The 23,720-nt window shown below is 44.7% G+C and overlaps 1 protein-coding gene across 1 annotated transcript in view; it reads right to left on the bottom strand.

The window, feature by feature from the left end:
- Nucleotides 1–23,720, bottom strand: part of LOC139550095 (microtubule cross-linking factor 1-like) — a 205,335-nt gene that overhangs the window by 166,106 nt on the left and 15,509 nt on the right. Inside the window, 2 exon segments of the mRNA XM_071360725.1 lie at nucleotides 4,227–4,385; nucleotides 15,314–15,538. Of these exon segments, the coding sequence (XP_071216826.1) occupies nucleotides 4,227–4,385; nucleotides 15,314–15,538 (384 nt within the window).

The following is a 23,720-nucleotide window of genomic DNA, read 5'->3' as shown; positions in this document are numbered from 1 at the left end:
ACCAGTCTAGTGTATTTTTAGTCCAAACATGAAAGTTGCTGCATCAGCAAACAACAAGGTGGAGGTGGAGGTGTATTTAGGTCAGATGTCAGGTGCTTAGGATCTGGATAATTTAACTTCCTTATCACCAACTGTTGTCAGTAGGTCAACAATGTCAAACAGTGTCAATATGTTTATTTCACACTTTGCTTCATCAGCAAACATAACGGTGGACGAGTCTCGTGTTCCATTAGAGAAAACATATGGTAACTTATGTGTCAACTAATGTTGCAATAAGGGTTTGGAAACAGGAATTCACTAGCTATCTGTATAGACTAGCTATCTGTATAGACTAGCTATCTGTATAGACTAGCTATCTGTATAGACTAGCTATCTGTATAGACTAGCTATCTGTATAGACTAGCTATCTGTATAGACTAGCTATCTGTATAGACTAGCTATCTGTATAGACTAGCTATCTGTATAGACTAGCTATCTGTATAGACTAGCTATCTGTATAGACTAGCTATCTGTATAGATTCCCAATGAAGCTTGATACAGTGTGTGTCTGGTCATACCGCCTCCCCTGCCTGGAGCAATGGTCTCTCTTCCTCTCCGTCCCTCCCTTCCGCTTTCTCTCCCCCTCTCTAAGCTGATACTGACACATGAGCAGGCAGCCGGCACTCACATGCACACGTGGGCACACACAGCAGGCAGGCAGTATGGCCACACACACACACACAGCAGGCAGGTAGCATGGCCACACACACACACAGCAGGCAGGTAGCATGGCCACACACACACACACACACACACACACACACACACACACACACACACACACACACACACACACACAGGTAGCATGGCCACACACACACACACACACACGCAGCAGGCAGGCAGTATGGCCACACACACACACAGCACCTAGTATAGCTGCTCCTCATCACATTAAAACTCCCAGAATGCAACACCTCTGTGCTAACAGGCTGCAGACGCTGTCCAATCAGAGAGCTATTTCACGTCACAGACAAAAAGACCCTGTGACACAAACAGCAGCAATCTAATAAACACAAGGATTTAAGACCTTTCACTTAGCAGAATCTGTCTCTTTCATTTCAGGATGTGTTAAACTTTTACCAGTGGCTAAAAACTAGGGAACAGTGACCCGTATCCTAAAAGCTAGGGAACAGTGACCCGTATCCTAAAAGCTAGGGAACAGTGACCCGTATCCTAAAAGCTAGGGAACAGTGACCCGTATCCTAAAAGCTAGGGAACAGTGACCCGTATCCTAAAAGCTAGGGAACAGTGACCCGTATCCTAAAAGCTAGGGAACAGTGACCCGTATCCTAAAAGCTAGGGAACAGTGACCCGTATCCTAAAAGCTAGGGAACAGTGACCCGTATCCTAAAAGCTAGGGAACAGTGACCCGTATCCTAAAAGCTAGGGAACAGTGACCCGTATCCTAAAAGCTAGGGAACAGTGACCCGTATCCTAAAAGCTAGGGAACAGTGACCCGTATCCTAAAAGCTAGGGAACAGTGACCCGTATCCTAAAAACTAGGGAACAGTGACCCGTATCCTAAAAACTAGGGAACAGTGACCCGTATCCTAAAAGCTAGGGAACAGTGACCCGTATCCTAAAAGCTAGGGAACAGTGACCCGTATCCTAAAAGCTAGGGAACAGTGACCCGTATCCTAAAAGCTAGGGAACAGTGACTCGTATCCTAACCCTAAAATCTAGGGAACAGTGACCCGTATCCTAACCCTAAAATCTAGGGAACAGTGACTCGTATCCTAACCCTAAAAACTAGGGAACAGTGACCCGTATCCTAACCCTAAAAACTAGAGAACAGTGACCTGTATCCTGACCCTAAAATCTAGGGAACAGTGACTCGTATCCTAACCCTAAAAACTAGGGAACAGCGACCCGTATCCTAACCCTAAAAACTAGGGAACAGTGACCCGTATCCTAACCCTAAAAACTAGGGAACAGTGACCCGTATCCTAACCCTAAAAACTAGGGAACAGTGACCCGTATCCTAACCCTAAAAACTAGGGAACAGTAATCCTAACTCTAAAAGCTAGGGAATAGTAACATGGTCAAACCAACCAATAGCCTTCAAAAGACCCTGACAACTGTTCACTCCTGAGACCCAGGGCCCATTCCAATCCTAACACTGATCAGCTCAATACTCTGCATTGATTAGAAATGGAACAGAACGACTGTAGCCTACTGTATTCAACACACAGAGAATAATGTCGTCTACTGTATTCAACACACAGAGAATACTGTAGCCTACTGTATTCAACACACAGCGAATAATGTAGCCTACTGTATTCAACACACAGCGAATAATGTAGCCTACTGTATTCAACACACAGCGAATAATGTAGCCTACTGTATTCAACACAGAGAATAATGTAGCCTACTGTATTCAACACACAGCGAATAATGTAGCCTACTGTATTCAACACACAGAGAATAGTGTAGTCTACTGTATTCAATACACAGAGAATAGTGTAGTCTACTGTATTCAATACACAGAGAATACTGTAGCCTAATGTACTCAACACTAAGGAGCAAGATGCTGTAGTCTACTGTATTCAACACTAAGGAGCAAGATGCTGTAGCCTACTGTATTCAACACTAAGGAGCAAGATGCTGTAGTCTACTGTACTCAACACTAAGGAGCAAGATGCTGTAGCCTACTGTATTCAACACTAAGGAGCAAGATGCTGTAGTCTACTGTACTCAACACTAAGGGGCAAGATGCTGTAGCCTACTGTACTCAACACTAAGGAGCAAGATGCTGTAGTCTACTGTATTCAACACTAAGGAGCAAGATGCTGTAGCCTACTGTATTCAACACTAAGGAGCAAGATGCTGTAGCCTACTGTATTCAACACTAAGGAGCAAGATGATGTAGCCTACTGTATTCAACACTAAGGAGCAAGATGCTGTAGCCTACTCTACTCAACACTAAGGAGCAAGATGCTGTAGCCTACTGTACTCAACACTAAGGAGCAAGATGCTGTAGCCTACTGTATTCAACACTAAGGAGCAAGATGCTATAGCCTACTGTATTCAACACTAAGGAGCAAGATGCTATAGCCTACTGTATTCAACACTAAGGAGCAAGATGCTGTAGTCTACTGTATTCAACACTAAGGAGCAAGATGCTGTAGCCTACTGTATTCAACACTAAGGAGCAAGATGCTGTAGTCTACTGTATTCAACACTAAGGAGCAAGATGCTGTAGCCTACTGTATTCAACACTAAGGAGCAAGATGCTGTAGTCTACTGTACTCAACACTAAGGAGCAAGATGCTGTAGCCTACTGTATTCAACACTAAGGAGCAAGATGCTGTAGTCTACTGTACTCAACACTAAGGGGCAAGATGCTGTAGCCTACTGTACTCAACACTAAGGAGCAAGATGCTGTAGCCTACTGTATTCAACACTAAGGAGCAAGATGCTGTAGCCTACTGTATTCAACACTAAGGAGCAAGATGCTGTAGCCTACTGTATTCAACACTAAGGAGCAAGATGCTGTAGCCTACTGTATTCAACACTAAGGAGCAAGATGCTGTAGTCTACTGTATTCAACACTAAGGAGCAAGATGCTGTAGCCTACTGTATTCAACACTAAGGAGCAAGATGCTGTAGTCTACTGTACTCAACAGTAAGGAGCAAGATGCTGTAGCCTACTGTATTCAACACTAAGAAGCAAGATGCTGTAGTCTACTGTACTCAACACTAAGGGGCAAGATGCTGTAGCCTACTGTACTCAACACTAAGGAGCAAGATGCTGTAGCCTACTGTACTCAACACTAAGGAGCAAGATGCTGTAGGCTACTCCTCCTCTCCCTCCACCTATCCCTCCCACCCTCTCTCCTCTCCCTCCTTCCTCCTTGTCCTCCTCCCTCCCTCCCCCCTCCCTCCTCCTCCTCTCCCCCCTCCCCACTCCTCCCTTCCCTATTTAACTCTGTCCAGTTCATTGTATAGAGCCTGTTTAGAGATCTCCTCCTCCTCCTCTTCCTCCTTCTCCTCTCCCTCCTTCCTCCTCAGTCCTCCTCCTCTCCCTCCCCCTCCTCATCCTCCTCTCCTTCCTCTTTGGCTCTGTCCAGTTCATTGTGTAGAGCCTGTTTAGAGATCTCCCCCTCCTCCTCCTTGTCCTCCTCGCTCCCCCCTCCTTCTCCCCCCCTCCTCCTCCTCCCCCCTCCCTCCTCCTCCTCTCCTACCTCTTTGGCTCTGTCCAGTTCATTGTGTAGAGCCTGTTTAGAGATCTCCCCCTCGATGATCCTCTGTCTCAGCAGCTCATTCTCATCTTCAGCCCTGGTCCTCTTGTCTTCTACATTCTCCAGCTCGTTATGCAGACGCACTGACACATCTTTGGCCACCTGTATGGGGACACAGTCACATGGGGACACAGTCACATGGGGACACAGTCACATGGGGACACAGTCACACGGGGACACAGTCATATGGAGTCATGTGTGACGTGTGAGAACAAGAAGTTCTAAAAACATTGAGGTCATGGAACACAGTACAGGAACACTGTACAGGAACACTGTACATAAACACTGTACATAAACACTGTACATAAACACTGTACATAAACACTGTACATGAACACTGTACATGAACACTGTACATGAACACTGTACATGAACACTGTACATGAACACTGTACATGAACACTGTACATGAACACTGTACATGAACACTGTACATGAACACTGTACATGAACACTGTACATGAACACTGTACATGAACACTGTACATGAACACTGTACATGAACACTGTACATGAACACTGTACATGAACACTGTACATGAACACTGTACATGAACACTGTACATGAACACTGTACATGAACACTGTACATGAACACTGTACATGAACACTGTACATGAACACTGTACATGAACACTGTACATGAACACTGTACATGAACACTGTACATGAACACTGTACATGAACACTGTACATGAACACTGTACATGAACACTGTACATGAACACTGTACATGAACACTGTACATGAACACTGTACATGAACACTGTACATAAACACTGTACATAAACACTGTACATAAACACTGTACATAAACACTGTACATAAACACTGTACATAAACACTGTACATAAACACTGTACATAAACACAGTACATAAACACAGTACATAAACACAGTACATGAACACAGAACATGAACACAGAACATGAACACAGAACATGAACACAGAACATGAACACAGTACATGAACACAGTACATGAACACAGTACATGAACACAGTACATGAACACAGAACATGAACACAGTACATCCGTGTAAAGGAAAGAATCAATGGTGCCATGTATCATGAGATTTTGAGTGAAAACCTCCTTCCATCAGCAAGGGCATTGAAGATGAAACGTGGCTGGGTCTTTCAGCATGACAATGATCCCAAACACACCGCCCGGGCAACGAAGGAGTGGCTTTGTAAGAAGCATTTCAAGGTCCTGGAGTGGCCTAGCCAGTCTCCAGATCTCAACCCCATAGAAAATCTTTGGAGGGAGTTGAAAGTCCGTGTTGCCCAGCAACAGCCCCAAAACATCACTGCTCTAGAGGAGATCTGCATGGAGGAATGGGCCAAAATACCAGCAACAGTGTGTGAAAACCTTGTGAAGACTTACAGAAAACGTTTGACCGCTGTCATTGCCAACAAAGGGTATATAACAAAGTATTGAGATAAACTTTTGTTATTGACCAAATACTTATTTTCCACCATAATTTGCAAATAAATTCATTAAAAATGTGATTTTCTAGATTTTTTTTTCTCTTTTTTTATTTTTTGTCTGTCATAGTTGAAGTGTAACTATGATGAAAATTACAGGCCTCTCTCATCTTTTTAAGTGGGAGAACTTGCACAATTGGTGGCTGACTAAATACTTTTTTGCCCCACTGTACTTGCGTACTATTGTTTGTACAGATAAACGTGGTACCTTCAAGCGTTTGGAAATTGCTCCCAAGAATGAATGAACCAGACTTGTGGAGGTCTACAATTTTTTTTCTGAGGTCTTGGCTGATTTCTTTTGATTTTCCCATGATGTTAAGCAAAGAGGCACTGAGTATAAAGGTAGGCCTTGAAATACATCCACAGGTACACCTCCAATTGACTCAAATGATGTCAATTAACCTATCAGAAGCTTCTAAAGCCATGACATCATTTTCTGGAATTTTCCAAGCTGTTTAAAGGCACAGTCAACTTTAGTGTATGTAAACGTCTGACCCACTGGAATTGTGATACAGGGAATTATAAGTGAAATAGTCTGTCTGCAAACAATTGTTGGAAATATTACTTGTGTCATACACAAAGTAGATGTAATAACAGACATGAACACAGTACATAAACACAGTACATGAACACAGACATGGAACACAGTACATAAACACAGTACATGAACACAGTACATGAACACAGTACATGAACACAGTACATGAACACAGTACATGAACACAGTACATGAACACAGTACATGAACACAGTACATGAACACAGTACATGAACACAGAACATGAACACAGTACATGAACACAGTACATGAACACAGTACATGAACACAGTACATGAACACAGTACATGAACACAGAACATGAACACAGAACATGAACACAGTACATGAACACAGTACATGAACACAGTACATGAACACAGAACATGAACACAGAACATGAACACAGAACATGAACACAGAACATGAACACAGAACATGAACACAGTACATGAACACAGAACATGAACACAGTACATGAACACAGTACATGAACACAGAACATGAACACAGTACATGAACACAGAACATGAACACAGTACATCCGTGTAAAGGAAAGAATCAATGGTGCCATGTATCATGAGATTTTGAGTGAAAACCTCCTTCCATCAGCAAGGGCATTGAAGATGAAACGTGGCTGGGTCTTTCAGCATGACAATGATCCCAAACAGACCGCCCGGGCAACGAAGGAGTGGCTTTGTAAGAAGCATTTCAAGGTCCTGGAGTGGCCTAGCCAGTCTCCAGATCTCAACCCCATAGAAAATCTTTGGAGGGAGTTGAAAGTCCGTGTTGCCCAGCAACAGCCCCAAAACATCACTGCTCTAGAGGAGATCTGCATGGAGGAATGGGCCAAAATACCAGCAACAGTGTGTGAAAACCTTGTGAAGACTTACAGAAAACGTTTGACCTCTGTCATTGCCAACAAAGGGTATATAACAAAGTATTGAGATAAACTTTTGTTATTGACCAAATACTTATTTTCCACCATAATTTGCAAATAAATTCATTAAAAATGTGATTTTCTAGATTTTATTTTCTCTTTTTTTATTTTTTGTCTGTCATAGTTGAAGTGTAACTATGATGAAAATTACAGGCCTCTCTCATCTTTTTAAGTGGGAGAACTTGCACAATTGGTGGCTGACTAAATACTTTTTTGCCCCACTGTACTTGCGTACTATTGTTTGTACAGATAAACGTGGTACCTTCAAGCGTTTGGAAATTGCTCCCAAGAATGAATGAACCAGACTTGTGGAGGTCTACAATTTTTTTTCTGAGGTCTTGGCTGATTTCTTTTGATTTTCCCATGATGTTAAGCAAAGAGGCACTGAGTATAAAGGTAGGCCTTGAAATACATCCACAGGTACACCTCCAATTGACTCAAATGATGTCAATTAACCTATCAGAAGCTTCTAAAGCCATGATATCATTTTCTGGAATTTTCCAAGCTGTTTAAAGGCACGGTCAACTTTAGTGTATGTAAACGTCTGACCCACTGGAATTGTGATACAGGGAATTATAAGTGAAATAGTCTGTCTGCAAACAATTGTTGGAAATATTACTTGTGTCATACACAAAGTAGATGTAATAACAGACATGAACACAGTACATAAACACAGTACATGGAACACAGTACATAAATACAGTACATGAACACAGTACATGAACACAGTACATGAACACAGAACATGAACACAGAACATGAACACAGAACATGAACACAGTACATGAACACAGAACATGAACACAGTACATGAACACAGTACATGAACACAGTACATGAACACAGAACATGAACACAGAACATGAACACAGAACATGAACACAGAACATGAACACAGAACATGAACACAGAACATGAACACAGAACATAAACACAGTACATGAACACAGTACATGAACACAGTACATGAACACAGTACATGAACACAGAACATGAACACAGAACATGAACACAGTACATGAACACAGTACATGAACACAGTACATGAACACAGAACATGAACACAGTACATGAACACAGTACATGAACACAGTACATGAACACAGAACATGAAAACAGTACATGAACACAGTACATGAACACAGAACATGAACACAGTACATCCGTGTAAAGGAAAGAATCAATGGTGCCATGTATCATGAGATTTTGAGTGAAAACCTCCTTCCATCAGCAAGGGCATTGAAGATGAAACGTGGCTGGGTCTTTCAGCATGACAATGATCCCAAACACACCGCCCGGGCAACGAAGGAGTGGCTTTGTAAGAAGCATTTCAAGGTCCTGGAGTGGCCTAGCCAGTCTCCAGATCTCAACCCCATAGAAAATCTTTGGAGGGAGTTGAAAGTCCGTGTTGCCCAGCAACAGCCCCAAAACATCACTGCTCTAGAGGAGATCTGCATGGAGGAATGGGCCAAAATACCAGCAACAGTGTGTGAAAACCTTGTGAAGACTTACAGAAAACGATTGACCTCTGTCATTGCCAACAAAGGGTATATAACAAAGTATTGAGATAAACTTTTGTTATTGACCAAATACTTATTTTCCACCATAATTTGCAAATAAATTCATTAAAAATGTGATTTTCTAGATTTTTCTTTCTCTTTTTTTCTTTTTTGTCTGTCATAGTTGAAGTGTAACTATGATGAAAATTACAGGCCTCTCTCATCTTTTTAAGTGGGAGAACTTGCACAATTGGTGGCTGACTAAATACTTTTTTGCCCCACTGTACTTGCGTACTATTGTTTGTACAGATAAACGTGGTACCTTCAAGCGTTTGGAAATTGCTCCCAAGAATGAATGAACCAGACTTGTGGAGGTCTACAATTTTTTTTCTGAGGTCTTGGCTGATTTCTTTTGATTTTCCCATGATGTTAAGCAAAGAGGCACTGAGTATAAAGGTAGGCCTTGAAATACATCCACAGGTACACCTCCAATTGACTCAAATGATGTCAATTAACCTATCAGAAGCTTCTAAAGCCATGACATCATTTTCTGGAATTTTCCAAGCTGTTTAAAGGCACGGTCAACTTTAGTGTATGTAAACGTCTGACCCACTGGAATTGTGATACAGGGAATTATAAGTGAAATAGTCTGTCTGCAAACAATTGTTGGAAATATTACTTGTGTCATACACAAAGTAGATGTAATAACAGACATGAACACAGTACATAAACACAGTACATGAACACAGACATGGAACACAGTACATAAATACAGTACATGAACACAGTACATGAACACAGTACATGAACACAGTACATGAACACAGTACATGAACACAGTACATGAACACAGACATGAAACACAGACATGAAACACAGACATGAAACACAGACATGAAACACAGACATGGAACACAGTACATAAACACAGTACATAAACACGTACATGAAACACAGTACATAAACACAGACGAAAGTGGACTTACATTCTCGCGCAGACACAAACAGACACATACCTTGAGGTCCTGTTCCAGGTTGGACCACTCGTCAACAACACATACCTTGTGCTCCTGTTCCAGGTTGGACCACTCGTCAACAACACGTACCTTCTGGTCCTGTTCCAGGTTGGGCCACTCGTCAACAACACGTACCTTGAGGTCCTGTTCCAGGTTGGGCCACTCGTCAACAACACGTACCTTGAGGTCCTGTTCCAGGTTGGACCACTCGTCAACAACACGTACCTTGTGGTCCTGTTCCAGGTTGGACCACTCGTCAACAACACGTACCTTGTGGTCCTGTTCCAGGTTGGGCCACTCGTCAACAACACGTACCTTGAGGTCCTGTTCCAGGTTGGACCACTCGTCAACAACACGTTGAGGTCCTGTTCCAGGTTGGGCCACTCGTCAACAACACGTACCTTCTGGTCCTGTTCCAGGTTGGGCCACTCGTCAACAACACATACCTTGTGGTCCTGTTCCAGGTTGGGCCACTCGTCAACAACACCTTGAGGTCCTGTTCCAGGTTGGGCCACTCGTCAAAAACACGTACCTTGAGGTCCTGTTCCAGGTTGGGCCACTCGTCAAAAACACGTACCTTGAGGTCCTGTTCCAGGTTGGGCCACTCGTCAACAACACGTTGAGGTCCTGTTCCAGGTTGGACCACTCGTCAACAACACATTGAGGTCCTGTTCCAGGTTGGACCACTCGTCAACAACACGTACCTTCTGGTCCTGTTCCAGGTTGGACCACTCGTCAACAACACGTACCTTGAGGTCCTGTTCCAGGTTGGGCCACTCGTCAACAACACGTACCTTGAGGTCCTGTTCCAGGTTGGGCCACTCGTCAACAACACGTTGAGGTCCTGTTCCAGGTTGGGCCACTCGTCAACAACACATTGAGGTCCTGTTCCAGGTTGGGCCACTCGTCAACAACACATACCTTGAGGTCCTGTTCCAGGTTGGGCCACTCGTCAACAACACGTTGAGGTCCTGTTCCAGGTTGGACCACTCGTCAACAACACATACCTTGTGGTCCTGTTCCAGGTTGGACCACTCGTCAACAACACATACCTTGTGGTCCTGTTCCAGGTTGGACCACTCGTCAACAACACGTACCTTCTGGTCCTGTTCCAGGTTGGGCCACTCGTCAACAACACGTACCTTGAGGTCCTGTTCCAGGTTGGGCCACTCGTCAACAACACCTTGTGGTCCTGTTCCAGGTTGGGCCACTCGTCAACAACACATACCTTCTGGTCCTGTTCCAGGTTGGGCCACTCGTCAACAACACGTACCTTGAGGTCCTGTTCCAGGTTGGGCCACTCGTCAACAACACCTTGTGGTCCTGTTCCAGGTTGGGCCACTCGTCAACAACACATACCTTCTGGTCCTGTTCCAGGTTGGACCACTCGTCAACAACACATACCTTGTGGTCCTGTTCCAGGTTGGACCACTCGTCAACAACACATACCTTGTGGTCCTGTTCCAGGTTGGACCACTCGTCAACAACACGTACCTTGAGGTCCTGTTCCAGGTTGGACCACTCGTCAACAACACATACCTTGAGGTCCTGTTCCAGGTTGGACCACTCGTCAACAACACGTACCTTGAGGTCCTGTTCCAGGTTGGACCACTCGTCAACAACACATACCTTGAGGTCCTGTTCCAGGTTGGACCACTCGTCAACAACACATACCTTGAGGTCCTGTTTCAGGTTGGGCCACTCGTCAACAACACGTACCTTGAGGTCCTGTTTCAGGTTGGGCCACTCGTCAACAACACATACCTTGTGGTCCTGTTCCAGGTTGGACCACTCGTCAACAACACATACCTTGAGGTCCTGTTCCAGGTTGGACCACTCGTCAACAACACATACCTTGAGGTCCTGTTTCAGGTTGGGCCACTCGTCAACAACACATACCTTGTGGTCCTGTTCCAGGTTGGGCCACTCGTCAACAACACGTACCTTGTGGTCCTGTTCCAGGTTGGACCACTCGTCAACAACACCTTGAGGTCCTGTTCCAGGTTGGGCCACTCGTCAACAACACGTACCTTGTGGTCCTGTTCCAGGTTGGACCACTCGTCAACAACACATACCTTGTGGTCCTGTTCCAGGTTGGACCACTCGTCAACAACACATACCTTGAGGTCCTGTTTCAGGTTGGGCCACTCGTCAACAACACATACCTTGTGGTCCTGTTCCAGGTTGGACCACTCGTCAACAACACATACCTTGAGGTCCTGTTCCAGGTTGGACCACTCGTCAACAACACATACCTTGAGGTCCTGTTTCAGGTTGGGCCACTCGTCAACAACACATACCTTGTGGTCCTGTTCCAGGTTGGGCCACTCGTCAACAACACGTACCTTGTGGTCCTGTTCCAGGTTGGACCACTCGTCAACAACACCTTGAGGTCCTGTTCCAGGTTGGGCCACTCGTCAACAACACGTACCTTGTGGTCCTGTTCCAGGTTGGACCACTCGTCAACAACACATACCTTGTGGTCCTGTTCCAGGTTGGACCACTCGTCAACAACACGTACCTTGTGGTCCTGTTCCAGGTTGGACCACTCGTCAACAACACGTACCTTGTGGTCCTGTTCCAGGTTGGACCACTCGTCAACAACACATACCTTGAGGTCCTGTTCCAGGTTGGGCCACTCGTCAACAACACATACCTTGTGGTCCTGTTCCAGGTTGGGCCACTCGTCAACAACACGTACCTTGTGGTCCTGTTCCAGGTTGGACCACTCGTCAACAACACGTACCTTGAGGTCCTGTTCCAGGTTGGGCCACTCGTCAACAACACATACCTTGTGGTCCTGTTCCAGGTTGGGCCACTCGTCAACAACACGTACCTTGTGGTCCTGTTCCAGGTTGGGCCACTCGTCAACAACACATACCTTGTGGTCCTGTTCCAGGTTGGACCACTCGTCAACAACACGTACCTTGAGGTCCTGTTCCAGGTTGGGCCACTCGTCAACAACACGTACCTTGTGGTCCTGTTCCAGGTTGGGCCACTCGTCAACAACACGTACCTTGTGGTCCTGTTCCAGGTTGGACCACTCGTCAACAACACGTACCTTCTGGTCCTGTTCCAGGTTGGGCCACTCGTCAACAACACATACCTTGTGGTCCTGTTCCAGGTTGGGCCACTCGTCAACAACACGTACCTTGTGGTCCTGTTCCAGGTTGGGCCACTCGTCAACAACACGTACCTTGTGGTCCTGTTCCAGGTTGGACCACTCGTCAACAACACGTACCTTGAGGTCCTGTTCCAGGTTGGACCACTCGTCAACAACACGTACCTTGTGGTCCTGTTCCAGGTTGGACCACTCGTCAACAACACGTACCTTGAGGTCCTGTTCCAGGTTGGGCCACTCGTCAACAACACGTACCTTGAGGTCCTGTTCCAGGTTGGACCACTCGTCAACAACACATACCTTGAGGTCCTGTTCCAGGTTGGGCCACTCGTCAACAACACGTACCTTGAGGTCCTGTTCCAGGTTGGACCACTCGTCAACAACACATACCTTGTGGTCCTGTTCCAGGTTGGACCACTCGTCAACAACACATACCTTGAGGTCCTGTTCCAGGTTGGACCACTCGTCAACAACACGTTGAGGTCCTGTTCCAGGTTGGACCACTCGTCAACAACACATACCTTGTGGTCCTGTTCCAGGTTGGACCACTCGTCAACAACACGTACCTTCTGGTCCTGTTCCAGGTTGGACCACTCGTCAACAACACATACCTTGAGGTCCTGTTCCAGGTTGGGCCACTCGTCAACAACACATACCTTGTGGTCCTGTTCCAGGTTGGACCACTCGTCAACAACACGTACCTTGAGGTCCTGTTCCAGGTTGGGCCACTCGTCAACAACACGTACCTTGAGGTCCTGTTCCAGGTTGGGCCACTCGTCAACAACACGTTGAGGTCCTGTTCCAGGTTGGGCCACTCGTCAACAACACGTACCTTGAGGTCCTGTTCCAGGTTGGGCCACTCGTCAACAACACATACCTTGTGGTCCTGTTCCAGGTTGGACCACTCGTCAACAACACGTTGAGGTCCTGTTCCAGGTTGGACCACTCGTCAACAACACGTACCTTGAGGTCCTGTTCCAGGTTGGACCACTCGTCAACAACACGTTGAGGTCCTGTTCCAGGTTGGACCACTCGTCAACAACACATACCTTGAGGTCCTGTTCCAGGTTGGGCCACTCGTCAACAACACGTACCTTCTGGTCCTGTTCCAGGTTGGACCACTCGTCAACAACACGTACCTTGAGGTCCTGTTCCAGGTTGGACCACTCGTCAACAACACATACCTTGAGGTCCTGTTCCAGGTTGGACCACTCGTCAACAACACGTACCTTGAGGTCCTGTTCCAGGTTGGACCACTCGTCAACAACACATACCTTGAGGTCCTGTTCCAGGTTGGGCCACTCGTCAACAACACGTACCTTCTGGTCCTGTTCCAGGTTGGACCACTCGTCAACAACACGTACCTTGAGGTCCTGTTCCAGGTTGGACCACTCGTCAACAACACATACCTTGAGGTCCTGTTCCAGGTTGGACCACTCGTCAACAACACGTTGAGGTCCTGTTCCAGGTTGGGCCACTCGTCAACAACACGTACCTTGTGGTCCTGTTCCAGGTTGGGCCACTCGTCAACAACACGTACCTTGAGGTCCTGTTCCAGGTTGGGCCACTCGTCAACAACACGTACCTTCTGGTCCTGTTCCAGGTTGGGCCACTCGTCAACAACACGTACCTTGAGGTCCTGTTCCAGGTTGGACCACTCGTCAACAACACGTTGAGGTCCTGTTCCAGGTTGGGCCACTCGTCAACAACACGTACCTTCTGGTCCTGTTCCAGGTTGGACCACTCGTCAACAACACGTACCTTGAGGTCCTGTTCCAGGTTGGACCACTCGTCAACAACACCTTGAGGTCCTGTTCCAGGTTGGACCACTCGTCAACAACACGTACCTTGAGGTCCTGTTCCAGGTTGGGCCACTCGTCAACAACACGTACCTTCTGGTTCTGTTCCAGGTTGGGCCACTCGTCAACAACACGTACCTTCTGGTCCTGTTCCAGGTTGGACCACTCGTCAACAACACGTACCTTCTGGTCCTGTTCCAGGTTGGGCCACTCGTCAACAACACGTACCTTCTGGTTCTGTTCCAGGTTGGACCACTCGTCAACAACACATACCTTGAGGTCCTGTTCCAGGTTGGACCACTCGTCAACAACACGTACCTTCTGGTCCTGTTCCAGGTTGGGCCACTCGTCAACAACACGTACCTTCTGGTTCTGTTCCAGGTTGGACCACTCGTCAACAACACGTACCTTGAGGTCCTGTTCCAGGTTGGACCACTCGTCAACAACACGTACCTTGAGGTCCTGTTCCAGGTTGGACCACTCGTCAACAACACATACCTTGAGGTCCTGTTCCAGGTTGGGCCACTCGTCAACAACACGTACCTTGTGGTCCTGTTCCAGGTTGGGCCACTCGTCAACAACACGTACCTTGTGGTCCTGTTCCAGGTTGGGCCACTCGTCAACAACACGTACCTTGTGGTCCTGTTCCAGGTTGCGTAGCAGCTCTCCATCTACATGTCCAGTCTGGGCCACTCTGAGGCTCTTCTGCTCCACCTTACGGAGACGGTACTGTAGAATCCGACAGTTTTTATTGGAGCGGTCCAGCTCCCTGCGTAACTCCTGCACCTGGTACACCTCCTCTTCCAGGTAACTGTCCCGGACTTCCTCCATCTCCGCACGCAGCTCCTCCACTTCATCCTGGAGGAGAGAGAGAGAGAGAGAGAGAGAGAGAGAGAGAGAGGTTGGAAACTTGAAGAGATACCCTCTGGGATTCAACAAGGGGTCATGGTTGTAATGGAATGTGGCTCTATGCTGAAGCATAGTAGCGATAGACACAGCTGTTCTCTCTTTAGCTTCCACTGTCCACTAAAAGTTGATGAATATTTTTCGTACACACAGAGAGCATACTGTATGTCAACTACACTCCCACTACAACCAGCAAGACAATATTCATTCATAAGCAGCTCATAAGCATGGCATGGCAATGAATTGTGCGAGTTCATGTCACCTTGAACACAAAGACAGAAAGGATCGTTTTTTAAATAATTGACAAGTGGTTTCCATTAATCTTTCAAGTAAACGAGTTGACCTCCAATGCTGTCGCTACTGATTCTGTTAATTAAATCAATTTCCCCAGGTAGGTAGTGTAGAGTACAGTAGAGTAGAATAAAGTAGAGCAGTGTAAAGTACAGTAAAGTAGGAATTAGTAGAGTAGTGTAGAGTACAGTACAGTAGGATATAGTGGAGTAGTGTAGAGTACATTACAGTAGAGTAGGATATAGTAGAGTACACAAACAACAACACAGAGTTACACATTGAATAAACAAACATACAATCAATAATACAGTAGAAAAAAATATATATATAGCATGTGCAAATGAGGTAGGATAAGAGAGGTAAGGCAATAAATAGGCCATGGTGGCAAAGTAATTACAATATAGCAATTAAACACTGGAATGGTAGGATGTGCAGAAGATGAATGTGCAAGTTGAGATACTGGGGTGCAAAGGAGCAAGATAAATAAATAAATACAGTATGGGGATGAGGTAGATTGGATGGGCTGTTTACAGATGAGCTATGTACAGGTGCAGTGATCTGTGAGCTGCTCAGACAGCTGGTGCTTAAAGCTAGTGAGGGAGGTAAGAGTCTGCAGCTTCAGAGATTTTTGCAGTTCGTTCCAGTCATTGGCAGCAGAGAACTGGAAGGAGAGGCGGCCTTACAGGGAAAGTAGCCTTTACAGGCAGCGTAGCATTTACATCTAGAGTAGAGTAGCTTTTACAGGTAGAGTAGAGTAGCTTTTACAGGTAGAGTGGAGTAGCCTTTACACGTAGCGTACCCTTTACATGAAGAATAGCATTTACAGGTAGATAAGGATTTACAGGTAAAGTAGAGAAGCCTAAACAGGTAGATTAGAGTAGACTTTACAGGTATATTAGCCTATACAGGTAGAGTAGCCATTAAAGGTAGAGTAGCCTATACAGGTAGTGTAGCCTTTACAGGTAGATTAAACTACAAAGGTAGAGTAGCCTTTACAAGTAGAGTAGCCTTTACAGGTAGAGTAGAGCAGCCTGTACAGGTAGATTAGCCTATACAGGTAGAGTAGCCTATACAGGTAGAGTAGCCTATACAGGTAGAGTAGCCTTTACAGGTAGAGTAGCCTATACAGGTAGAGTAGCCTATACAGGTAGAGTAGCCTATACAGGTAGAGTAGCCTATACAGGTAGATTATTATTTTACAGGTAGAGTAGCCTATACAGGTAGAGTAGCCTATACAGGTAGAGTAGCCTATACAAGTAGAGTAGCCTTTTACATGTAGATTATTATTTTACAGGTAGAGTAGCCTATACAGGTAGAGTAGCCTATACAGGTAGCGTAGCATTTACATCTAGAGTAGAGTAGCTTTTACAGGTAGAGTAGAGTAGCTTTTACAGGTAGAGTGGAGTAGCCTTTACACGTAGCGTACCCTTTACATGAAGAATAGCATTTACAGGTAGATAAGGATTTACAGGTAAAGTAGAGAAGCCTAAACAGGTAGATTAGAGTAGACTTTACAGGTATATTAGCCTATACAGGTAGAGTAGCCATTAAAGGTAGAGTAGCCTATACAGGTAGTGTAGCCTTTACAGGTAGATTAAACTACAAAGGTAGAGTAGCCTTTACAAGTAGAGTAGCCTTTACAGGTAGAGTAGAGCAGCCTGTACAGGTAGATTAGCCTATACAGGTAGAGTAGCCTATACAGGTAGAGTAGCCTATACAGGTAGAGTAGCCTTTACAGGTAGAGTAGCCTATACAGGTAGAGTAGCCTATACAGGTAGAGTAGCCTATACAGGTAGAGTAGCCTATACAGGTAGAGTAGCCTTTTACATGTAGATTATTATTTTACAGGTAGAGTAGCCTATACAGGTAGAGTAGCCTATACAGGTAGAGTAGCCTATACAAGTAGAGTAGCCTATACAAGTAGAGTAGCCTATACAGGTAGAGTAGCCTATACAGGTAGAGTAGCCTTTTACATGTAGATTATTATTTTACAGGTAGAGTAGCCTATACAGGTAGAGTAGCCTATACAGGTAGAGTAGCCTATACAGGTAGAGTAGCCTATACAGGTAGAGTAGCCTTTTACATGTAGATTATTATTTTACAGGTAGAGTAGCCTATACAGGTAGAGTAGCCTATACAGGTAGAGTAGCCTATACAGGTAGTGTAGCCTATACAGGTAGTGTAGCCCTTACAGGTAGATTAGTCTACAAAGGTAGAGTAGCCTGTACAGGTAGAGTAGCCCTTACAGGTAGAGTAGCCTATACAGGTAGAGTAGCCTATACAGGTAGATTATCCTTTTAAAGGTAGAGTAGCCTATACAGGTAGAGTAGAGTAGCCTATACAGGTAGAGTAGGCTATACAGGTAGAGTAGCCTTTTACAGGTAGAGTAGCCTATACAGGTAGAGTAGCCTATACAGGTAGAGTAGCCTATACAGGTAGAGTAGCCTTTACAGGTAGAGTAGCCTATACAGGTAGAGTAGCCTATACAGGTAGAGTAGCCTATACAGGTAGAGTAGCCTATACAAGTAGAGTAGCCTATACAGGTAGAGTAGGCTATACAGGTAGAGAAGAGTAGATTTTACTGGTAGACTAGCCTATACAGGTAGAGTAGAGTAGCCTTTACAGGTAGAGTAGCCTTTATAGGTAGAGTAGCCTATACAGGTAGAGTAGCCTATACAAGTAGAGTAGCCTATACAGGTAGAGTAGCCTATACAGGTAGAGTAGCCTATACAGTTAGAGTAGCCTTTACAGGTAGAGTAGCCTATACAGGTAGATTATCCTTTTACAGGTAGAGTAGCCTATACAGGTAGAGTAGCCTTTACAGGTAGAGTAGCCTATACAGGTAGATTATCCTTTTACAGGTAGAGTAGCCTATACAGGTAGAGTAGCCTATACAGGTAGAGTAGCCTATACAAGTAGAGTAGCCTATACAGGTAGAGTAGCCTATACAGGTAGAGTAGCCTATACAGGTAGAGTAGCCTATACAAGTAGAGTAGCCTTTACAGGTAGAGTAGCCTATACAGGTAGAGTAGCCTATACAGGTAGAGTAGCCTATACAGGTAGAGTAGCCTTTACAGGTAGAGTAGCCTATACAGGTAGAGTAGCCTATACAAGTAGAGTAGCCTATACAGGTAGATTATCCTTTTACAGGTAGAGTAGCCTATACAGGTAGAGTAGCCTTTACAGGTAGAGTAGCCTATACAGGTAGATTATCCTTTTACAGGTAGAGTAGCCTATACAGGTAGACTAGCCTATACAGGTAGAGTAGCCTATACAGGTAGATTATCCTTTTACAGGTAGAGTAGCCTATACAGGTAGAGTAGCCTTTACAGGTAGAGTAGCCTATACAGGTAGATTATCCTTTTACAAGTAGAGTAGCCTATACAGGTAGAGTAGCCTATACAGGTAGATTATCCTTTTACAGGTAGAGTAGCCTATACAGGTAGAGTAGCCTATACAGGTAGAGTAGCCTATACAGGTAGAGTAGCCTATACAGGTAGAGTAGCCTATACAGGTAGAGTAGGCTATACAGGTAGAGTAGAGTAGATTTTACTGGTAGACTAGCCTATACAGGTAGATTATCCTTTTACAGGTAGAGTAGCCTATACAGGTAGAGTAGCCTATACAGGTAGAATAGCCAATACAGGTAGAGAGGCCTATACAGTTAGAGTAGAGTAGCACTTACAGGAAGCGTAGCCTATACAGGAGAGTAGCATATACAGGTAGAGTAGCCTATACAGGTAGAGTAGCCTATACAGGTAGAGTAGGCTATACAGGGAGAGTAGGCTATACAGGTAGAGTAGCCTTTTACAGGTAGAGTAGCCTTTTACAGGTAGAGTAGCCTTTTACAGGTAGAGTAGCCTATACAGGTAGAGTAGCCTATACAGGTAGAGTAGCATATACAGGTAGAGTAGCCTATACAGGTAGAGTAGCCTATACAGGTAGATTATCCTTTTACAGGTAGAGTAGCCTATACAGGAAGAGTAGAGTAGCCTATACAGGTAGATTATCCTTTTACAGGTAGAGTAGCCTATACAGGTAGAGTAGCCTTTACAGGTAGAGTAGCCTATACAGGTAGATTATCCTTTTACAGGTAGAGTAGCCTATACAGGTAGAGTAGAGTAGCCTATACAGGTAGATTACCATTTTACAGGTAGATTAGCCTATACAGGTAGAGTAGAGTAGGCTATACAGGTATATTACCATTTTACAGGTAGATTAGCCTACAGGTAGAGTAGCCTTTACAGGTAGAGTAGCCTTTACAGGTAGAGTAGCCTATACAGGTAGAGTAGCCTATACAGGTAGATTATCCTTTTACAGGTAGAGTAGCCTTTACAGGTAGAGTAGAGTAGCCTATACAGGTAGAGTAGGCTATACAGGTAGAGTAGCCTTTTACAGGTAGAGTAGCCTTTTACAGGTAGAGTAGCCTATACAGGTAGAGTAGCCTATACAGGTAGAGTTGCCTATACAGGTAGAGTTGCCTATACAGGTAGAGTAGCCTATACAGGTAGAGTAGAGTAGCCTATACAGGTAGAGTAGAGTAGCCTATACAGGTAGAGTAGGCTATACAGGTAGAGTAGCCTTTTACAGGTAGAGTAGCCTTTACAGGTAGAGTAGCCTATACAGGTAGAGTAGCCTATACAGGTAGAGTAGCCTATACAGGTAGAGTAGCCTTTTACAGGTAGAGTAGCCTTTTACAGGTAGAGTAGGCTATACAGGTAGAGTAGAGTAGATTTTACTGGTAGACTAGCCTATACAGGTAGAGAGGCCTATACAGTTAGAGTAGAGTAGCACTTACAGGAAGCGTAGCCTATACAGGAGAGTAGGCTATACAGGTAGAGTAGGCTATACAGGTAGAGTAGGCTATACAGGTAGAGTAGGCTATACAGGTAGAGTAGCCTTTTACAGGTAGAGTAGCCTTTTAAAGGTAGAGTAGCCTATACAGGTAGAGTAGCCTATACAGGTAGAGTAGCCTATACAGGTAGAGTAGCCTATACAGGTAGAGTAGAATGTACAGGTAGATTAGCCTATACAGGTAGAGTAGCACTTACAGGAAGCGTAGCCTATACAGGTAGAGTAGCCTATACAGGTAGAGTAGCCTATACAGGTAGAGTAGCCTATACAGGTAGAGTAGCCTATACAGGTAGAGTAGCCTTTACAGGTAGATTAAACTACAAAGGTAGAGTAGAGTTTACAGGTAGAGTAGCCTTTACAGGTACAGTAGAGCAGCCTGTACAGGTAGAGTAGCCCTTACAGGTAGATTATAATTTTACAGGTAGAGTAGCCTATACAGGTAGAGTAGCCTATACAGGTAGAGTAGCCTATACAGGTAGAGTAGCCTATACAGGTAGAGTAGCCTATACAGGTAGAGTAGCCTATACAGGTAGAGTAGGCTATACAGGTAGAGTAGCCTTTTACAGGTAGAGGGGCCTTTTACAGGTAGAGTAGCCTTTTACAGGTAGAGTAGCCTTTTACAGGTAGAGTAGCCTATACAGGCAGAGTAGCCTATACAGGTAGAGTAGCATATACAGGTAGAGTAGCCTATACAGGTAGAGTAGCCTATACAGGTAGATTATCCTTTTACAGGTAGAGTAGCCTATACAGGAAGAGTAGAGTAGCCTATACAGGTAGATTATCCTTTTACAGGTAGAGTAGCCTATACAGGTAGAGTAGCCTTTACAGGTAGAGTAGCCTATACAGGTAGATTATCCTTTTACAGGTAGAGTAGCCTATACAGGTAGAGTAGAGTAGCCTATACAGGTAGATTACCATTTTACAGGTAGATTAGCCTATACAGGTAGAGTAGAGTAGGCTATACAGGTAGATTACCATTTTACAGGTAGATTAGCCTACAGGTAGAGTAGCCTTTACAGGTAGAGTAGCCTTTACAGGTAGAGTAGCCTATACAGGTAGAGTAGCCTATACAGGTAGATTATCCTTTTACAGGTAGAGTAGCCTTTACAGGTAGAGTAGAGTAGCCTATACAGGTAGAGTAGGCTATACAGGTAGAGTAGCCTTTTACAGGTAGAGTAGCCTTTTACAGGTAGAGTAGCCTTTTACAGGTAGAGTAGCCTATACAGGTAGAGTAGCCTATACAGGTAGAGTAGAGTAGCCTATACAGGTAGAGTAGGCTATACAGGTAGAGTAGAGTAGCCTATACAGGTAGAGTAGGCTATACAGGTAGAGTAGCCTTTTACAGGTAGAGTAGCCTTTTACAGGTAGAGTAGCCTATACAGGTAGAGTAGCCTATACAGGTAGAGTAGCCTATACAGGTAGAGTAGCCTTTTACAGGTAGAGTAGCCTTTTACAGGTAGAGTAGGCTATACAGGTAGAGTAGAGTAGATTTTACTGGTAGACTAGCCTATACAGGTAGAGAGGCCTATACAGTTAGAGTAGAGTAGCACTTACAGGAAGCGTAGCCTATACAAGTAGAGTAGCCTATACAGGTAGATTATCCTTTTACAGGTAGAGTAGCCTATACAGGTAGAGTAGCCTTTACAGGTAGAGTAGCCTATACAGGTAGATTATCCTTTTACAGGTAGAGTAGCCTATACAGGTAGACTAGCCTATACAGGTAGAGTAGCCTATACAGGTAGATTATCCTTTTACAGGTAGAGTAGCCTATACAGGTAGAGTAGCCTTTACAGGTAGAGTAGCCTATACAGGTAGATTATCCTTTTACAAGTAGAGTAGCCTATACAGGTAGAGTAGCCTATACAGGTAGATTATCCTTTTACAGGTAGAGTAGCCTATACAGGTAGAGTAGCCTATACAGGTAGAGTAGCCTATACAGGTAGAGTAGCCTATACAGGTAGAGTAGGCTATACAGGTAGAGTAGAGTAGATTTTACTGGTAGACTAGCCTATACAGGTAGATTATCCTTTTACAGGTAGAGTAGCCTATACAGGTAGAGTAGCCTATACAGGTAGAATAGCCAATACAGGTAGAGAGGCCTATACAGTTAGAGTAGAGTAGCACTTACAGGAAGCGTAGCCTATACAGGAGAGTAGCATATACAGGTAGAGTAGCCTATACAGGTAGAGTAGCCTATACAGGTAGAGTAGGCTATACAGGGAGAGTAGGCTATACAGGTAGAGTAGCCTTTTACAGGTAGAGGAGCCTTTTACAGGTAGAGTAGCCTTTTACAGGTAGAGTAGCCTATACAGGTAGAGTAGCCTATACAGGTAGAGTAGCATATACAGGTAGAGTAGCCTATACAGGTAGAGTAGCCTATACAGGTAGATTATCCTTTTACAGGTAGAGTAGCCTATACAGGAAGAGTAGAGTAGCCTATACAGGTAGATTATCCTTTTACAGGTAGAGTAGCCTATACAGGTAGAGTAGCCTTTACAGGTAGAGTAGCCTATACAGGTAGATTATCCTTTTACAGGTAGAGTAGCCTATACAGGTAGAGTAGAGTAGCCTATACAGGTAGATTACCATTTTACAGGTAGATTAGCCTATACAGGTAGAGTAGAGTAGGCTATACAGGTATATTACCATTTTACAGGTAGATTAGCCTACAGGTAGAGTAGCCTTTACAGGTAGAGTAGCCTTTACAGGTAGAGTAGCCTATACAGGTAGAGTAGCCTATACAGGTAGATTATCCTTTTACAGGTAGAGTAGCCTTTACAGGTAGAGTAGAGTAGCCTATACAGGTAGAGTAGGCTATACAGGTAGAGTAGCCTTTTACAGGTAGAGTAGCCTTTTACAGGTAGAGTAGCCTATACAGGTAGAGTAGCCTATACAGGTAGAGTTGCCTATACAGGTAGAGTAGCCTATACAGGTAGAGTAGCCTATACAGGTAGAGTAGAGTAGCCTATACAGGTAGAGTAGGCTATAC

The sequence above is a fragment of the Salvelinus alpinus genome, chromosome 23, assembly GCF_045679555.1.
Source record: "Salvelinus alpinus chromosome 23, SLU_Salpinus.1, whole genome shotgun sequence".
Classification (NCBI taxonomy): domain Eukaryota; kingdom Metazoa; phylum Chordata; class Actinopteri; order Salmoniformes; family Salmonidae; genus Salvelinus; species Salvelinus alpinus.
This window is presented reverse-complemented; position numbering and strand designations above follow the sequence as displayed.